Below are 19,918 nucleotides of genomic sequence, written 5' to 3' on the forward strand. Positions count from 1 at the left end.
TCTACAATATATGCTATAGTAATCCGATTTCGGCGGTTCCAGCAAATCAGCAGCATCGTTGTTAGAGAAGGACGTGTGAAAAATTTCATAATGATATCTCAAAATCTTAAGGACTAGTTCGCATATAATATACAGACTGCTACCAAGCAGTTGTAGTTAAACACTAATTTATTTAGGAAAAATATTAGTAGAAATGGATTAGGAGAACTATTTTCTTTATAATTTTAAAATATTTTAATCAGTTATTATATTTGTACGTACTATAGAAAGTAATTTGTTGAAACTGAACGAGGGAAGCTACAATTTGGAAACCGTAAATATAACATGGCCGGGGCCGTGGGAAGTAAAATTAAAACTTTTAAGCGTTTCGCTCCTCTTCAGTCATTTGTGTTTTGTCCACTCCATACAAATATGGTGTTTATAATATTTAAAAGCTGGTTTTGTAACAACCATAGCGTTTAAATGACTATAAACTTCCCCTTCTAAGTACACCGCTCCATCAGGGTAAATAATGACACACTCTAATACAATATACCACACCTTCGAACACAACTCACACTTCCACACACGATGGTGGAATTGAATCATCATTCGCAAAAACACATTCGTTTTGTCAACAGGCCGGGGCGCCAAGTCAACGTTCGATTACGACTGATCTCGCTCGCTGCTTTTTTCGATTGCTTCACAATCTACACTGCGCAAAGTCAATTCTTTTCGTCAGCGATTCTTCGCGCTATAATTAATATTAGGTCAAGTAAAAAGTTCGTTCGGTTTTTATCTAAGAGATGGCGTTATTGTCCATAGTACTAGTGTTACGTGTCGCATCATGTCATACTACACGGCGCTGAAAACGTGTTTATTCGCGCTAAAAGTTTGTCTTTAACAGTTTTTCGATTGATTTACTCAGTTCGTTGCGAGCGCTCGTCAAAGATTGACACCAACAAAGAGAAAATTCGCTATGTTTTACAATTTTTCTTCGATCAAAGCGAAAAAGCAGCCAAAGCGGCTGAAAACATTAATTTAGTTTATAGGCCCGATACTGTAAACGAACGTGTAGCACGAAAGTGATTTGCTAGGTCCCGTTCCGGTAATTTCGATGTCAAAAATGCACCACGCGTCGGGAGGCCTGTCGTCGAAAATTGCGATAAAATTATGGAAATAGTGGAAACAGACCGTCACGTGAGCACTTATTTAATTGCTGAGGAACTAAAGATAAGCTAAAAACCGTTTGGAACCATTTGCATAACCGTGGATTCAAAAAGGAGCTCGATGTTGGATGTCACACGAACTAACGAAAAAAACATGATGGACCGAATTTCCATCTGAAAATCGCAAAATCGACCCGTTTCTGAAGCGGATTGTGACTGGCGATGAAAAATGGGTCACTTATGACAACATCAAGCGCAAACGGTCGTGGTCAAAGCTCGGGGAAACGGCCCTGATGGTGGCCAAGACCGGATTGACGGCCAGGAAGGTTTTGCTGTGTGTTTGGTGGGATGGGCAAGGAATCATCCACTGCGAGCTGCTCCCCTATGGCCAAACGCTCAATTCGGCCCTCTACTGCCAACAACTGGACCGCTTGAAGGCAGCACTCATCCAGAAGAGACCATCTTTGATCAACAGAAGCCGAATTGTGTTCCATCAGGACAACGCCAGGCCACACACGTCTTTGGTGACTCGCCAAAAGCTCCTGGAGCTCGGATGGGAGGTTCTAATGCACCCACCTTATAGTCCGGACCTGGCACCAAGTGATTACCATCTTTTCCTGTCCATGGCGAACGCGCTTAATGGTGAGAAGTTGGCCTCAAAAGAGGCCTGTGAAAATTGGCTCTCCGAGTTTTTTGGCAATAGGGACGCAGTCTTCTACGAGAGGGGTATAATGAAGTTGGCATCTCGTTGGCAACAAGTTTACGAACAAAACGGCGCATATTTGACTTAAATCGGACAAATGTACACAAAGTTATCATCTTTTAAAAAATCAATAAAAAACCGAACGAACTTTTTACTTTACCTAATATATTTGGCTTGAACTCGGTTCCTGATTCCACTGTACACCGTACAGGATTACGATTAGCGAATCATTTACAAAATACAATTTATTACTTATTTTTGAATGCATTTCTTACTATTTTGTACAAGTAATAAATTATACAAACAAATTACCCGCGCGTTTTAAATACTCGTGAAAGTGGTGAGTGAGGTATTAAAGCTTAGGTCCCGCGATATCCATTAGAGCTTCAATAAAGTAATGTGCTCCCCGATAAATTGGGCACGCTTTTATTCATGGTCCTTCGAGCCATTCCGAATGTCACTATTGGTCCAGGAAAAAATGCCTTTAAACCGTGGTGACAAGACAAACCACAAAATAAAAAAAAACAGTGCAGTGCGGTGACGTGCAGTGGCAAACATAAACATATACCATATTACACAAAAACATATATACATACAGAGGTGCGTGTCAACCGAATCAAAAAATATAAAAGGTTTTGACAAACTAACTCACAAATCGGGCAACAACAAAACATACATAAATACCAACAACTTAAACGGGCGCGAATTTAAAACAAAGGATAATAAACAGGCATAGTTCGGATGTAACCGAACATTTTATACTCTCGCAAAGTTAATTGGTATATACTGTATTGAGAAGTATGAAAAGAAATCGTTTTTGGACAATGAATAATATTTTTTATTTATTATATCGATATTATTATACAATAATAAACACATACAAGTTTAAAAATTATATTTTTATATTAATTTGTATATAATATTTACAATATTAAAAAATACATTTTTTTAGAGATTCTTATACATAGGTATGTCCAAACTATATTTCTTTTCTCCTTATACTATTTAATTTCTATCCTATATTTATACAATAATGTCTTATATAATAATAAATTATACCTATAATTTAAATTTTCTTAATTGGATTAGTTACATATTGCACTAACATGGGAAGGATCCATGTTCGAAAATGCCCAATCAATTTCTGCACCGGCAGGTGTAGTTGAATATTCTACACCAAGCAGGGAACCAAAGTTTTTTTCTTGGAGCAGATTTCCTATTGTAGTTCCTGTAGACATTAAACAAATATTAAAATCTCCAACAATTAGCACATTTCGATTGCATAACTCAGAAGTAAGGACTTCCTGAAGTTCTACAATTAAATGTGTGAATAAGTAAGCTGAATTTCTATAAAGAACCAGAATGTTAATATTGAAACATTTAAACAACTAATAAACTAATCACATCAGGGAATGTCTGAGGATCTTGAAGGTTGATCCTGGGAGCATTATTAAGCCAATACATGACATGTAAATGCGGGGAACATCTCTGTTGAAACTCCACTCTCCAGTAGAAATTTGTGACAAAATGCTCTCCACAAATGCCGGCATTATCTTTAAAAAGCTTAAGAATTTGTCGATAGCGGTAGTCAAAATATCTAGCACAAGTAACCGCGTCTGACCGAATTAAGCGATATCTATCTTGGGTTGTTAAACTGTTGGCTTCGTCTTCCGAAATATCTTTAGAATCAACAGTTTTAAAGAGGATAACCAAAAGCTCAACCCACTGAGGTTCTGCTGCCGATAAACTGATAAAGAAGGTTGGAAGTCCAAATTGGCGAATTATAGCGATTGCCTTTTTTGATTTCATTTGACATTTTTGAATTGACTACTGCTGATCACATAAGTATATACTTACATACATAGTATAGTCTCCGCCTATTTATTCTGGTGGTTACAAACTTCATGGATAACTTAATATACCCTGTTCAGAGTATAAAAAAAATCGCTTTGGTTAGTGTAGTAGCTTCGTCCCATAACAACTGGATAGTTTAGATATTTTTTTGCACAATTAAATATATTCCATTCACACATACTTCAGTCGGACCCAGATTTTTGTGCGGTTTATGACTGTCAATTAAATACAAAAATTACAAAAATGTTCTTTTCCCTTTAATTGTGCTTATTTAGAACTCATCCTTAGTATATACATAAAATATATATATAATATATAGAGTTGCATTGCAAAATCGATCACCAAAATTATTTACATTGGCTCCTTGCCAATTAATAACTTTTTTCTTTGAGTGGAATAAAGGTGAAAAACGTTCTTATGGTATAAAGAAATTTTAGATTTAGGCAATGTGACAAACGGTAACATTTTTCTCTGTGATGAGTTGGGGTAAAAAAAAGTTACTACGAAAATTATTTAGAAATTTTAAGTAACATTTTCACAAATGATTTTAAAAACAAAATTCAATCTCGACGTTTGTATTGATATTTATGTACATATATGTATATACATATATATTCATAAAATAATTAATTCAATGTAAGTACTTTTCTTTGCTAGTTACAATATTACTGAGACTCTAAAAATGCATTAAATTGGAGATTTGATATTAATTAAAATTTTAGGCAACACGTTAGCATTCTGTATGTATATACATATATATTCATAAAATAATTAATTCAATGTAAGTACTTTTCTTTGCTAGTTACAATATTACTGAGACTCTAAAAATTCATTAAATTGGAGATTTGATATTAATTAAAATTTTAGGCAACACGTTAGCATTCTACTACGCTATTTGTATTCGATAAGCAAACATACTTAGATCTTCATGTTAATATTTGAACAAATCCTTCTAGGATACTGTTTATATTCAATTGAGAATTACATTTTTTAAGTATATCGATCAAAATGGAAAGTAAAATTTTGACAAACAAACTGCGACGTTTAACTTTTTGTCTTGTTATTTAAATTTTTAAAATTTTTTGTAAAAGAAGTATGAATGTACATAAAATATTTCTCTTTGCTAATTACAACATTAATTAAATTAGAAAAAATGCATTTATTTGCAGATTTACTATCAACTTAAGGTTATTGTTAGCCTATTACTACGCTACTTGCATTTTCCGAATTTCTTTCGCTTGGTACTCTGAAAGATAGGTTATTAGACACCTTTAAGAAAATCTCTCCAAGCTGAGCACTTAATGGTAACCGGAAAGTCCTCCACCTTACAGTTTTCTATTTATTTCCCCTATTATCAAACAGAAAAATTTACATCTCGCTAAAAAACTACTTGTAAAAATATCTCGTTTCATAGATTTTGTAGTAAATTGAATCCTCTACAAAAAAAATTGTGTCGTAAACCTTAGCGTTCAAAAGCTATTAAAGGTTAAAGTTTGAGTAATTTAAGACACATTTATTTAATTGAAAAAAATTAATCATTATAAACCGGAAAATTCATAGTTTTGTAGGAAATTTATAGCTTTTTTTCTATAAAATCGTGTATGTGGGAAAAGTTCTACGGATCATTCTGAACAACTTTACCTAAGAAACGAGTCTAAAATAAAGTTAGGGAAATTTTGAACTTAAAATTCAAATATCTCGAAAACTATAATATATATATTCTTTATCTAGAGAATCTCTTCTATCCAACCATATCTTATCTCCATCTTAACCCTGAAATCGTGGGATGGTATAGTAAAATTTCTGTTTTTGAATATTAGTTACAAATATCTCGAATGAGGTCTAAGGCGGATATATGTGTATAAGTTAACAATAGTTAACTATGCTAGTCTTTTGAAATACAAATAAAAAATAACTTATACATTTTTTATCCTGAGGATCTCTTATATCCGTCCGTACCATTAGATCGCGGCGCCAAAAAATCGTAATTTTGCTGAGAAATCCGTTACAATACTGTACACGGATTTCTCGATAAATCGTCTACCTGTAACTCACTCTTCAGTTCGATCACTGGATTGTTAAATAAAAGTCCCAATTTAATGACTACACACTTATCTTTATTTCTAATTCCACCAACTTAACACTTATTGCTTGTTATTCGAGCTTACAACTTCTTGCTTATGTATCAATTGCTCTTAACACGACAACACTCTGACAAGAACTGTGTGCTGCACAGTCCGGCAGCCCTTATATAGTAAATTTTTAACAAAAGTTCGCTACTAGAACATTCTGGCAACTACGAATTCGCTAACTAGTTGCTTCTGGCAGTTAATCGTTGAATAGATAGAATGTCACAGTATTGTGACGAACACGGATAATAGAACAAAATCGAATCGACGATAAATTGCCAGAAGCAACTAGACAGCGAATTCGTAGTTGCCAGAATGTTCTAGAAGCAATGTTTTGTTACAGATTTACTATATAAGGGCTGCCGGATTGTGCAGCAGACACAGTTCTAGTTAGAGTGTTGTCGTGATAAGAGCAATCAAGCTATAAGCAAGAAGTTGTAAGCTCGAATAACGAGCAATAAGTGTTAAGTTGTTTTAATTAGAAATAAAGATAAGTGTGTAGCCATTAAATTGGGACTTTTATTTAACAATCCAGTGATCGAACTCAAGAGTGAGTTACAGGTAGACGATTTATCGAGAAATCCGTTACAATACTGTTGGTAAGCCTTGTTAAGGAATAAACTATCGATAGTCAAAACAAACTAGCGATAGTGAGACGAAAATAAAACTATCGACGCTATCAAAAGTCCCATCCATTGTTTTGTATCTCTAGTTTGTTCATTGTTGATTCCGTTTAATGTGTAAAAAGGCAAACGAAAGTATTGTCGTTTAGTAGAAACTTCCAAGTATTTCGACATACATTTAAAAAACATGAAATGTCGCCATGGAACCCAATACGATATTGAAATTGCTGAACGATCTTAAAACGTTTCAAATACAACATGAAGAATTTCATGATAAAATCTTTAGTATCTTAGAAATGATGGCTACAATAGATATTGAGGATAGGCTGATTGCTGAATGCATTGGAGAACTTTTAGATATTACACTTCCCGAAAATAGCGATGAAAGTGATCAACGAATTGAAGGTTTTTTTAATTGGTTGTGCGAAATATATTTGAAAAATGAATATGCAGAATTTTATGCCATCAGAATAATCTCAAAGTTCATCAAATATAATTCCAAATATCGTAGTCGGCTGTTCGAAAATTTATTTTGTGCACAATCTCCCATTTACGAACGGATTCTAGGGGATAAAACTAAGAATGATTTGTATGTGATATCTGTATTGGAATGCTTAAATGTTATATTTGATGATTTAAAGATGGATGTTATCACTGAAGAACAAAAACAGTCTTGTGAATTCGTATTGAACCTTTTAATTCGTATGCAGTATTCATCAAATATAAATTCGTTGGCAAACTCCAATATAACACTTTATTCTTTAATATTGCTGAATAAATATATATCCTTTTGTAAAGAGGATATAGAACTGAATATATCTGAACTAATGGGAATATCTTTAGGATTTATAGAGTATGGCCTTAATACAAAAGGTATATCGGTCGTTTATCCAGAATTAATTAAGCCGTACAATTACGTTAAGAATTCATCAGATAAACATGAAATAATTGAATCTATCATACATCAAAAATTTGGTGGAAAACAAGCAAAACAAAAGAAACACCGAGGACTAAAACCCAAGGAAAGTGTTAAAACCATACTTGAGACTACGAAAAATGGATTCGGAGAGCTTGATTCAGAAATAGCAATGAAAAACAATGTGGAAAAAACACAATGTAATGCTTTTCAAAATGAAATTAGCTCAAGAATACGTCTAGCCTCTATTAGATTATTTGGCCAAATAACTCGATCAATTGAAAGACGTGTTCTTTATACATATTGGCAATCTATATTTCCATACGACGGCATGGACAATGTATGTACTCGCAAAGATATTCTTTTTGTTTGTCAAGCCGATACCAGTTCCAAGTGTCGTAGTGCAACTCTAAATGTTTGTGCTGAAGTTCTTTTAAACTTGAAGTCTTTATACAGCCAAGCGGAATTTAAAGACAGGTCGGTCTCATTCTTACCATTTTCGCAATGCTCGGTTTATCAATTATAACCACATATAAATCATTAATAGAAATTGTACACAGTGAGCAGTGCTTACATGTTTTAAAATCAGCATTAAAATGTTTAGCAGCTTTGGCAGAAGTAACACCCTTCGCTAAACTTGAATGTGAAGTAGTGTCCCACATAATTAATACAGTTAAAAACCTTGTTTATCACAACGATTATACAATTCAAATTTCAGCATTAACAGTGTTAGAAGTTTTATTAATGGGTTTGGAAATTCCCTCCGAAAATGCTGAAGCGTTTGGAATTTCTAAAGAATGCATCCCAATTTCTTCGACAAATAAAAACTTTATTAATATTTGGTCCACTAAAAAAGTCAATAAGGACTTTTTATTTGACAGAGCAAAAAATAGATCTGACAAATATGATTTCGAAGCGTCATGGTTAATTTTAAAAATTATTTCAAATTTAGAAATAAACCTCATACAAGACAATACGATTTGTAGAAAAATGAAAGCACCTTGCGCCTTACGCATTAAAAGTCTACAAATACTGACTGCAATGGCTATTCATTTCGAATTCTTTTTGAAGGATAATTTGGAAAAATTAACGTTTGTCTTGAAGGATAGCATACATGATGGACAGCTGGAAGTTCGTTTGTGTGGATCAAAATGTATAGACGCTTGTGTTTATCAAATAAGTTTGTTTTTACAAAAAAATTATAACAACGATAATATATGCTCTTTTAAGTGCTTCTGGATTCGCATGTTGCCGATCATTACTCATCAAATGAGTAGAGAAAAGGAATCTACTGCAGTAAAAATTGCCTTATGCGACGCAATATCAAATATCGGCGCCATTATTTTCGAAAGTTTACCAGAACCTATTCGAATTAATATACTAAGTTTTTTATCAGGTTTAAGCTGTGATTCTTTAGAGGATGTTTTAGTTCGAGCGACTGTTGTCCGGGCATTGTCAGTCTTCGTCACTTTTCCTACAATGCGCATGAATTTGGTTTTTATTGAGAACACTGCCGAATTAATATTACGATTTGCTGGAGAAGGAAATATGATTGTACGTATCAAAGTAATTTGGTCTATGGGAAATGTTAGCGATGCTTTGTTAGAAAATATATCCGATAACACAACTGAACGGATTTCGGACGAAATATTATGGAGATTAATTCAGTACTCAACTGAAGCTTGCAACGATTGTGATAAAGTTCGATGTAATGCAGTTCGTACTTTGGGTAATTTATTGCGTTTACTGACGGAAAGTCATTTTCATCGTATTTCGGATAGAACTGTTATAAAAAGTGCTATTAGTAAACTAATTGATGGTATTCGTGCTTCTGGGACGGCAAAAGTCAAATGGAATTCATGTTATGCCGTGGGAAATTTGCTACAAAATGAAAAGATATTTCTGTATTCAAGTAGATACAAAGATTTAACTTGGGAACTGTCGCTCTTTTCTGCTCTTTGTCACGTCATTTATAATCACCCAAATTATAAAGTAAAAATAAATGCAACGGCTGCTTTAATACACATTGAGAAACGAGCGTATTTTGGAGAGCACTATTCAAATATTTGGAGCGCGTTATTAGAAGCTATTGAACAATCGAATAATTTAATAAATTTTTACGAATATAATCATAGAGATCAATTACAAGAGCAAATGTGCTTTTTAATTTGTCACATTATAAAACTAGCAAATTTGCAAGATATTATTGTACTTTCGCGTGTACTATTAAACAAATTAGAAGTCGTAAAAAATACTTGGACAAGAGTATTAAGACGATTGATACCGGGATCTGCTGCCCCTTTATTATCTTGTTCGACATACCTAAATGATTTATTAATTTTATCTTCAGAATTGAGTTCGGAACAGAAAAATGCTATCATACTTGTAATGGATGCTATACCAACAAGCTATTGATTCTATAGATCCGAATATAATATTAAGATTAATTCATGGAGTTTTCTTATATGATCCATTCTATTTCCTTTTGAAAAAATGCGCCCTCTAGCTGTATGTATGCTAAAAGCAACAATGCTTCATAATGTCAAATCAACTGGCTGTAATTTCTATCATGTCATAAAGAACTAGGCTTTGAACAATTCTACAAGCTTGTTAATTAGATAATTTCAGTAATAAAAATGCAGAATGTTGCCACCAAAAATTTGAACATCACATTTTCTACAAATTTTATTGATTAACGCGAATTTATAAATTACATTGGTGTAGAAAAGTAATACTTATGAGAAGATTTTGCTTTCAAATTACGAGTACGGTATAGCCCACTTTAGATATATCCTCTCTCCAAATAATAAGGACACATACAACGGCACTGTCATATTTGCACCGTCAAGGAATAATTCTAAATCGATTTTAGGAACTAGAAAAAAGGTCATTAAACTTATATACTCTGCTATAAGAATGAATAACTGATTTTGCTTGTGAGGAAGTGTTCTTGGAAATATGTAAAAGCTTGCATGAATTTTGTAAGCTGGTGTACCTTGTCGGTGGACTATGATATACTGCTATGGAATACTGCTGTTACATAAACATTACAAGTTCAACAACAGCAATAAAATAATATCGATGATATTTTTAGTCGTATATACTAATACAATTCCTAACGTGTACATTCGTACAGGACACTGAAACGATTTGCATATGTTTATCACAATAAACATAGGTACATATAAACTGAATAAAGACGACTGTATAAAGTATATTTAAATATAAAATCTTAATTTGTTCTTTGCTTTCAGCTTCTAAGTTTATTTTGTAATCAATAATACCTATCAACGTTTGAGGGGCTTTACGGAACATACTTAAATAATTACAACATTCTTGATTCGAATCATATCTTATAATATCGAATTATTTTATCCAACATATTCAAGTCCTTGCAGAAGTATTTACTGAAGAGGCATTAAATGATCCTTATGTTATATTAGATAGGCGCCAGTACAGAGATCGTAGATTATAGAAAAGGTTCAATTAGGGACCAGCGTGTGAAATGTCAAAAACCAACAAAACGAGAGGAGCCTGTTTGACCAGGGCTAGCTCGGAAAGAGATATAGGCCTTTGTTACGGTTTTCAACCCAACTGCATTCTATTGAAGTTTTGACATTTGGTATTATGGTTTTCAACTGTGTGCTAGTGGCGTTGACTAGAGTGTCAATTCCCACAACAGCCAATTCTACGTTACCGCAATCCATCTAAACTTTACCTCGGTTAGGTGCAACACATGGAATGGATGGAGCTATCTTAAGACCTGCTCAGGCCTTAAAACCCACAGGGAGTGGACCAAGAGTTACGTGGCCTCATGCTGTCAACGTACTACTGCGACACCTGCCTCGACGGCTGTGCAACCTGCACCATTTTCACGCACTGCGCCGCCAGTCCAGTCGAGTGACCAAGAAAGGTAAGTAGCTCACACAGGCAGCTTGACTTCCAGTCTGACTAACCTCCTCTCACTCAGCAACTCCTGGTTCCTCGCACAGTCTGTTTCGTGTGTCAGCCGGTAATACGCCGGAACGTCACATCAGTCAAGTGCAATTATTGTGCTGGTGAGTGGAGTGCGTCGTATGTTGCCCCGTGCTGTAGTAGTCTACCCGCACAATCCCGTATAGTAGCGTCGCCAAACAACACCACAGTGCGAGAATCGCCCATACGGGTATTACAGCTGCAACATTCACCACCTTCACCCCTAGGATTACCACCGGACACCCAAGACAAACGTGAATTCTACAATTTAACTGCAACGGACTCCAGAGTAAGATCGAAGAGATAGTTGCATTTATAAGCCGGGAACGCGCATCGATAGCTGCGGTTCAAGAAATAAAGTTAAACAGCCGCTCAGATCTTCTGAGCTGTGCAGGTTTCAACGTTTTACGTGAGGATCGCGAGCGAGGTAATGGTGGAGGTCTAGCCTTCATACTGCACAACACCGTGCAATATCATCTAATCGATGTTTACATCGACCGCAGCGACACAACCCTTGAATATCAGGATATAGCTGTGCGGTCAGGCGAGGTCGGGTTCTAGATATGTAATATTTACTTCCCCTCAGTTACATGTTGCCCAACAGGATATCACCCGAACATAGGTGCGCTGCTTAGTGGTGAAAACCGTTTGGTGACCTTAACGCGCACCACAAACTTGGCACTCCTGCCTGTCAAACGATCGTAGGGGGATGGAGCTGGCGGAACAGATTGACGATTCGACATTCTGCACAATAAATGACGAAGCTCCCACCAGAATTATGGTCGCCTGTAGTAGCTTGCCAAATATTACCATCTCTAGCGGTGGTATGATAAATTGCATAACCTGGCGGCCTATGCTAACTCTCGCATCAGACCATCTGCCCATAATAATCTCGATCGAGAAACATCCCGACTTTTATTTTGTGGACAACCGCACCTTTGTTAACTTTAACAAAACTAACTGGGTCGGCTTCACACCCTCAACGCAGTTCCTAAGGACGTCATCGTTGGGATAAGGGATCTCAATTTGGAGGTTCGGTAAATCAACATAAATGGACAAAATGAGCATTTTAAGTCCTGCAATCTCTCCAACGGTGTGAGTAAGCTTTGGACTACTGTCAAAGCCTTGTCTAATCCGAAGAAACATGACCGCCGGCTGCCCATAATGTCAAATGGCTGCGCACCACTTACTTTCACCGATAGGGAGGTTCAGAGTGCCAATAAAAAGGCCAAATCGTCCAAATTCATTGGCCCTGACGGAATAAGCATGCTGATGCTAAAATATTTAGGCTCGACGGGAGTAAGCTACCTCACCAAGGGCCTCCACTTGTCGATGATCACTCTTCAAATACCCGATGTGTGGAAAGTCGGACCACTCTGGTCCCACCACTGAAACCTGGGAAACTCGTCAACAAAAGGGAGTCTTATCGTCCGATAACTCTTCTTTCCCCAGTAGTGAAGACACTTGAGATAATCAGCATGGCTTTCGAAAAGTGGACAGCACTTAGCGTCATAAGCGCCCAGATAGTTCATTGCCTAAACCAGAAGCCACCCTTCGAGAGCGTTGGACCTGTCAAAAGCTTTTGCCACAGTCAACCAAACAACGCTACTTGAGGACATAGAACAATCCACGCTCCCTCCAGGGCTGAAGCGGTGGACTTTGAACTACCTCAGCGGTGGGTAAATATAGATAATTTAACAAATGCAAAAAAAAAAAAAATTATTTCTAAATCTTTTTGTTCACTTTAGATATTTGCAAAATTCGATTGAATGCTCACGCTGCACTTCGATACCACCATTTTATACTATGTTCGCACCGACACAAAATTCGTGTTTTCATAGACAAAAGAGGTTTTTTGGTGCGAACATAGTATTATATTGTAAAAATGAAAGCGGGCGAGTTTCTACACAGTTGTTATAAAAAGTACAGTATTTAACATGCTACTTAACTTCTACGGTGGTTACCTCGGTCTTCATGTTAAGCAATATCACAAATTGTACTGAAATTTTAACATAGAATCTTTGTTTTGCATCCCGTGATTAAAAGGGGTTACGTATATTAAGGTAACCAAACACAATGTTAAAATTTCAGCTTATGACATTTTCTAAGGTTAAGATGAAGAAATTTTCCACCTTTAATTTTGTACTAAAATAAACCAGAAGAAAAAATGTTTGATAAAAAATTCCAGTAAATAAAGTATTGTGACGAACATGAATGATAGAACAAAATCAAACCGACGATAAATTGCCAGAAGCAACTAGACAGCGAATTCGTAGCTTTTTTTTAATTTTGTACTAAAATAAACCCGAAGAAAAAATGTTTGATAAAAAATTCCAGTAAATAAAGTATATATATATATTGTGACGAGCATGGATGATAGAACAAAATCGAACCGACGATAAATTGCCAGAAGCAAATAGACAGCGAATTCGTAGTTGGCAGAATGTTCTAGACGCACATACTCTATGCACAACAATGGGAATATTTCAATTCGATACAGAGCAACCAGGACGAAGTGCATGTTGGATTGAAGTCGGGCATCTCATAGTAGATATTTTCGAATTCTTGATTCTCATCTCATACTAGATATGCACGAATTCTTGTTCCTCCCAGATGAGAGTCCTCTGCGTATAAATAGCAGTGCTGGGCGTTACCTTTCGCAATGTGGTGTGCTCCAAAAGATACAGCCATTTCTTAACCTTCTTTGCGCCGCGCGCCGCATTGGTTGTAAGGAATACTGTTAGAGAGTGCATTTTGGTTATTTGGAGATCTTAATGATTTATTTCAGCCGTATACCCAAAGGTACGTTATTTGACGATACACCAGCACAATGGAAAGTGCTGAGTGTCATCTAAAAACACTTAACAAATACGCAAAGTAATATATTGTAATATGTAGTTAATTTAATCGATAGCGACTTAAAAATAGTATTAAAAATGGTTGAAAATTAATTTGAATAGTTTCTATTATTATTTTTCCGAAATAAACTCCACTAATCTTTTTAGTTTTTTTTAATTTTTTGATCACCCGCACCGGCACAGTGTTGAAAACCGTAATACCACAAAAAAGTTTAAGTTCGAAAATATTTCTGACGGATTGAGTTGATATCGTTTTTAAACTTCAACCAAATTACAATTAAAATGGGATCCCTAACCGTGGGTTTTTTTAAATTTTGACAACTGACAATGTTTGATCCAACTTTAGAGATAGGAAAGTTTATATCTCAATTTATAGTCGCAATATATTTGTTATAAATGATCTTTTTATTATACCAGCATAAGGTAATTTAGCGGCTGGATTGAGTAAGTATTCAAAAAAACCACGTAATTTCATTACAGGCATATTCAAAGCTAATAGTTTAGGACAACTTTAAACCATACATCCAAAACAACGTGAATGCTTCTATTTATGCTTGCTATTATAGAACTGCAATCAATCTCCACAACAAACAGCTATACATTACTGGAATTGACCCGCATTTTATCCGGCCAAGGACTGTAATTTTGTCGATCTAACCCTGTTGGAATCGTTAAATAATTAGTTAAATTTGTTATCCTTGGGGCCACCCCTTGCAGATACATGTTCCGGCCTTAAGAAACATAAGGAGTGGACCACTAGTTATGTGACTATATGCTGCCAACACCCACCTACGATCCCCGCCTCTACTTTATTGCAATTAGCACCTAATTCGCGCACTACGCAATATCTCGTAATGATTGGCCAACAAAGAACCTCTACGGTCCTCAGGTGCTCAATTAGACAGCATGACCCCCAGTATGATCAGACCCCTCTCCCACCTTTATTCCGCTCCAATTCTCGTACGAGAACTATACGCTAATTCCAGGTTGCCTAAATCTATCCCCGCAGCACCTCACAATGGTGTCACCAAACAAGAACAGATCGAATGGCGGAACATATTAACCATTCGACATTATCTGCAATGAATAACGAAGCTCCCACCAGAATGGTGCCCATAATAGCCTGCCTGCCTTTAGCATCGTTGGCAGTGGCCAGAATGAGCAAAACCTGACGACTGTTGACAACAGCTCCTTTGTTAACCTTAACAAAGCGAGCTTGATCGGGTTCGTAGAAGTTACTGAGAGCACCTTCACCAAACTCGTTATCCCTAAAAAAAAAATAAAAGACATAGTCGTTGTCGAACGTCAATTCCGCTCGCTTCGCTCCGGCTGGAAGATTTCAGGTGTTCCCTGCGTTAGGGAGCTCAAGTGGTAAATCAGCATAAGCAAACAAGATGGGTGGATCACTTGAAGTATTGCAACCTTTCCACCGGTGTAAGTTATGACTACCGGGTTGAAACTCAGTTCGATGGCTATACCTCCCTGAGCCCGAAGAGCTATTTTAGCCCCCAATCTACAATGCTTCCTTCGATGAATAAGGTCAAAAGACGTGTTCCCTGGCGGCTGCAAAAATTGCCAAAAGATTTCGCACCGACGTGGAGGTTTAAGGTTGTCAACAATTGGAAGTCGTCTAAATTCATCGGTTAAGACGCCATTAACATGCTCGCTAAGAGTAAAATATCTATCCAAGGTTCTAAATCTGTCGCTGACCACTCTCCTCATAAACGAATGAAGAAACTCGGAAGACTGCTGAAACTCGCCAACCTAGGGGAACCTTATCGTCCTATAACTTTTCTTATCCCATTACTGAAGCCACTTGTGGCCGTGTTACTTCCGACAATCATTCTGATCAATCTGAGTCTAGCAGACTACCACTGTGAATTCCGAAAAGTGCACAGCACCGCTGCAGTACTTATCGTCATAAATGCCCAGATCGTGGCACTATTCAAAAACCAGTCTGTATGAGGATAGGAGGACTGGTGATCAAAACCGTTCGGTAGATTTTTGAAAACAAGAAAAGCCAGTGCCGTGATAGAAGGGATTTTTTATGAACAATTAACTTCTTTCCCTGACAAGGGAAATATCTACAATAAAACTTTCCTGAGGCCGCCAACAATCGGGAACGAGATTATCGATCAGTAAAATTTTAGATGAATCTCCAAGGAATAGTGATAGTCACCTCAAAGAGCTTCAGCTGAAACTAGATCAACACAACAAGGCATTACTTTTCAAATTAATTAAATAATTAATTTTTTTCGTCAAGTCAATTCCAAACCTTATTTATTGATTCTATGTTTTTACTTTTACAAATTAAAATAATGTCCCTATTAAGTTAGTCCACTCAACTGATAATTGAAGCAATTTTACTTCAGATCAACCCAACTCTTTTTTGATATCACGAACTTCAACTATTTTCAGTCGAAGTTTCGTTGGTGTTACCAACCTAAAAAAATAAAATTTGACAGATAATTAACAGCTGCCAATTTTCAAACGAAAAATAAAAAACAATTAAATTCAGAAAAAGTGATAAATTATTAAAATGGACATAAGTTTTGATTTATTTAACGATGAGAAAAATGCTGGGCCAAAACTGATGGGCTGCGAATAAGAAAAAGCTTCCGTGATCACTCAAATCCATTCCATTGAAACTCTCTAACATTAAGTGAACCAAAGTTTTATTGACAATTAAATTGCTTTTAAATAATGTTTGTTGCAGATTCACAAGTTATTTTCGATTAAATGAGAAATTATTAAATTTTTTTCTAAATGAGATGAAGAAACATTAACACAAACTTTCCGTTTTCTTGCTGCCGGAATGCATTTTAAATAACTTCAACTTTGGGCTGGAGCGAACTACGATATCTATGACTGTTAAAGAGGTTTTTAATATTATGAACACCGTATTTGTACGCTGTGGATAAAATACAAATTACTGAAGAGGAGCAAAACGCTTCAAAAATTTAATTTTTACTCAAAAATTATATTTCTAGTATATAGATTGTATCGAAAATGTTCGAAACACTTCCCATAGTTTTATTTAATTTTATTTTTATTGTTTCCAAATTGTAGCTTTCCTTTTGTTAGGTTCGTGGGTTTTCTCCAGAAGTTCAGCAACTTTTTCCCTTTTCCAAGAATTTCAACATAATAACTGATTAAATTATAAATAAAATTGATTTTTTTTACTCGTTTTCCGTTTGGTATTAATGTTTTTCCTAAATAAACGCAGTAATGTTCAACTACAACTGCTTGGTAGCAATGGACATTTTTTGTTACTCTACTCAACTCCACTGGCAGAGTTGAAAACCGTGATTCCACAAAAAAGTTGAAGTTTGACAACACTTCAATCGAATTCTTTTGGCGGGTTGAATAGATATATTTATAATACCGAACTTCAAAACTTCAACCAAAATGCAGTGTGGTTAAAAACAGTAATAGGGGCCTAATTTAGCGGAAAAACAAAATTATGTAATATAGTAATTTTTTCATGTGTCTGACCTTAATTAACACCATAAAGCAAATAGCGGACTATCTGCAGGGTAGCCAAAAATCTCAATAATAGTTTGGTAAGATCACCATAAATATTCTTGAAGCAAATATTTTGATTGGAATGTTGAAAGGAGATACTACTCCTTTTACCAATTTATATAACGGTAGGCTCAGGAAACGTGCTGTTTCGACAGGGTCGGACCATGGGTTGAAAGGTATAAAATGAATGGGGTTTGAAAGGCATGCAAAGAGGTGATCAGTCATTCGGGGAATTATTACACGCTGAACATATATTTGACTCCAAGTAGACGACTACAAAGAAGGTTTCTGCGAAAACATCCCAGCAGAAACAGCTTGGAGAGGATCTCATTACATTACACCTGAAATCTTAGGGTAATTGACAGTCGGAATTTTAACGCCATCGACTGCAATGTTAAGATACAGTCTGTACTCCTTGGTCCAGTTTATGAATATGGTAGCTGAGGATTTAGTGTTGGGGAATCTCTAGCTTTCTGCAGAGAAGAAACGAGAAAGGTCGGAGATATAACTATTTACTTTCGAGCAATCATCACCGTACAAGGTGATGCAAATTCTTTCTGATGGTGAGGGAGTTTCGAAATGTATCCCATTTCTTCTTAATTTAGAGCTTTGATGTCGAAGTTAGCGTCCGCTCAGGTAGTTTATGGTTCACCTCTTCAACCCTGGAGTCAACGTGAATCTATGTCAAGCAGCGTTGTATGATTGACTTCGTCAAAAGCTTTTGACAAGTTCAACGCTCCGAGGATCGTCCTCACATGGATTTTGATTTAGGCTATGAACTATTCTAAGTGCTGTGAGGGTGCTGTGCACTTTGTGGACGCCATGTTGATAGTTTGCTAAATCCAGGTGGCGAGTGAACAAGGTCTCAAGAGTCTTCACTATTGGGTAAAGGAGAGTTACCGGATGATAATACTCCACTCTGTTGGCGGGTTTCTCAGGTTTCAGTAGTGGGACCACTCTTACGACTTTCCACACATCGGCTATTTGAAGAGTAGTCAGCGGTAGGTTGAAGACCTTGGTCGGACCTTACTCACGTCAAGTCTAGGTGCTTTAGCACCAACATGTTTATTCCATCTGGGTCAATGGACTTGAATGATTTAGCCTTATTGATGACACTCCGCACCTTTTCATCGGTGTCGTTGGATAACATATTGTTTAGCCTTGTCTGACGAAGGTTGCAGTGTAAACTTCTCGGATTCAACAATGTCTTTACCGTAGTCCAATGCTTACTTACAACGGCTGTCGTAGGAATTACTTGACGCATGCTGTCATTATCTACGGTATCCTTTCGAAGGGTGTTCCGATTTGTCTCAAAACTAAAATTGTCCATTAGGAGTTTAAATTTGAGAAATCCATGTTTTCTCGTCTCTGAAAATATTTATCCATCTTTTTAACATTTTGACTTCAAATTCAAATCTCAATCCCTTGTGTTTATACCTGCTATAACGTTTTCGCCTTTATTCGTAAATAAAATTTTTATTTTAACTACTAACTAACTAATAAATAAATATAATTTGATATATACAACAGTAACGCGTGCTCGACCCTTAATATTAGGATATTATTATTTGATGTTGTACACTGTATAAAGTATCTACCATAGTGTCTTTTAAACTATTTCTGAGTAGCATGAAACAGGGAAAGGAAATAAATTAAGAAGCAGCCTTTGGTTCAAATTAACAAGATGTAGTTGACGTTTAAAATATTATTAGTTTTATTTTTAATATTATTACTTTATTTCAGTTAATGTTTTTTTTTTCAAAAATACTTCGACGACGTTTGTTTGAAGAGTTTTCTCTACTTGTTTCGCGGTCTTCCTAATATTCTTGCTAGGGTTTGAGGCATTTGGATCTTCATTGCCTGTGATTAAATATTTACCTGAACGTGTGAACTATCTATTTCAATTTGTTCAGAGAAATAATGCCTATAATTAAGATAGTCTAAAAGCCTTCGCGGTAACGGCAGCGTTTGTATCAAGTCTTTACGTATAACAGTTTTTAAGATCACAAATCTGAAATTTGAAATAAAGATAAGAATGTTTTTATTTTGGTTAAAACAATAAGAAATTATGTAACATACCTGCACATATGCTGCAAACTTTGGACGTGCTTAAATCTTGAAACTGGGTTTGTTAGCTGCACTCTCATTGGGCCATGCTCTGGTCTTCTATGAAGGAAAAATAAGTAC

The 19,918-nt window shown here is 35.9% G+C and overlaps 2 protein-coding genes and 1 long non-coding RNA gene across 6 annotated transcripts in view; 1 reads left to right on the plus strand and 2 right to left on the minus strand.

Moving 5' to 3' along the window:
* Window positions 1–2,824: 2,824 nt before the first annotated feature.
* LOC138857388 (uncharacterized) lies at window positions 2,825–6,163 on the minus strand. 3 transcript variants are annotated; one of them, XR_011396452.1, is made up of 4 exons: window positions 4,061–6,163; window positions 3,709–3,920; window positions 3,256–3,598; window positions 2,825–3,198 (listed from the first exon to the last, which is right to left on the minus strand). It is a non-coding gene; the product is annotated as an uncharacterized lncRNA (long non-coding RNA). The 3 variants fall into 3 exon arrangements; XR_011396454.1 differs by lacking the exon at window positions 3,256–3,598 and having other exon boundaries at window positions 2,825–3,079; window positions 5,665–6,142; XR_011396453.1 differs by lacking the exon at window positions 3,256–3,598 and having other exon boundaries at window positions 2,825–3,079; window positions 5,628–6,142.
* A 1,644-nt stretch (window positions 6,164–7,807) lies between these two features.
* On the plus strand, window positions 7,808–17,170 carry LOC106621908 (HEAT repeat-containing protein 6). The gene is made up of 5 exons (XM_014240930.3): window positions 7,808–10,551; window positions 10,628–11,286; window positions 11,344–13,023; window positions 13,097–16,868; window positions 16,923–17,170. Exon 1 carries the CDS (start codon window positions 7,878–7,880, stop codon window positions 9,786–9,788), a length of 1,911 nt encoding a protein of 636 aa, XP_014096405.2. The 5' UTR covers window positions 7,808–7,877; the 3' UTR covers window positions 9,789–10,551; window positions 10,628–11,286; window positions 11,344–13,023; window positions 13,097–16,868; window positions 16,923–17,170.
* A 2,251-nt stretch (window positions 17,171–19,421) lies between these two features.
* Window positions 19,422–19,918, minus strand: part of LOC106621910 (Suppressor of Cytokine Signaling at 16D) — a 45,872-nt gene continuing 45,375 nt past the window's right edge. For both annotated transcript variants that reach the window (XM_036357664.2, XM_036357666.2), the window contains 2 exons: window positions 19,811–19,918; window positions 19,422–19,742 (listed from right to left, as the gene is read on the minus strand). In XM_036357664.2, coding sequence (XP_036213557.1) covers window positions 19,598–19,742; window positions 19,811–19,918 — 253 coding nt within the window. In that variant the 3' untranslated portion in view covers window positions 19,422–19,597. The remainder of the gene's footprint in view (window positions 19,743–19,810) is intronic.

Source organism: Bactrocera oleae, chromosome 5 (assembly GCF_042242935.1).
Source record: "Bactrocera oleae isolate idBacOlea1 chromosome 5, idBacOlea1, whole genome shotgun sequence".
NCBI lineage: Eukaryota > Metazoa > Arthropoda > Insecta > Diptera > Tephritidae > Bactrocera > Bactrocera oleae.

What these genes read in the sequence shown, in the direction of transcription:
- LOC106621908 (XM_014240930.3), top strand. Translation starts at nt 7,878, where the DNA reads ATGCTCGGTTTATCAATTATAACCACATATAAATCATTAATAGAAATT.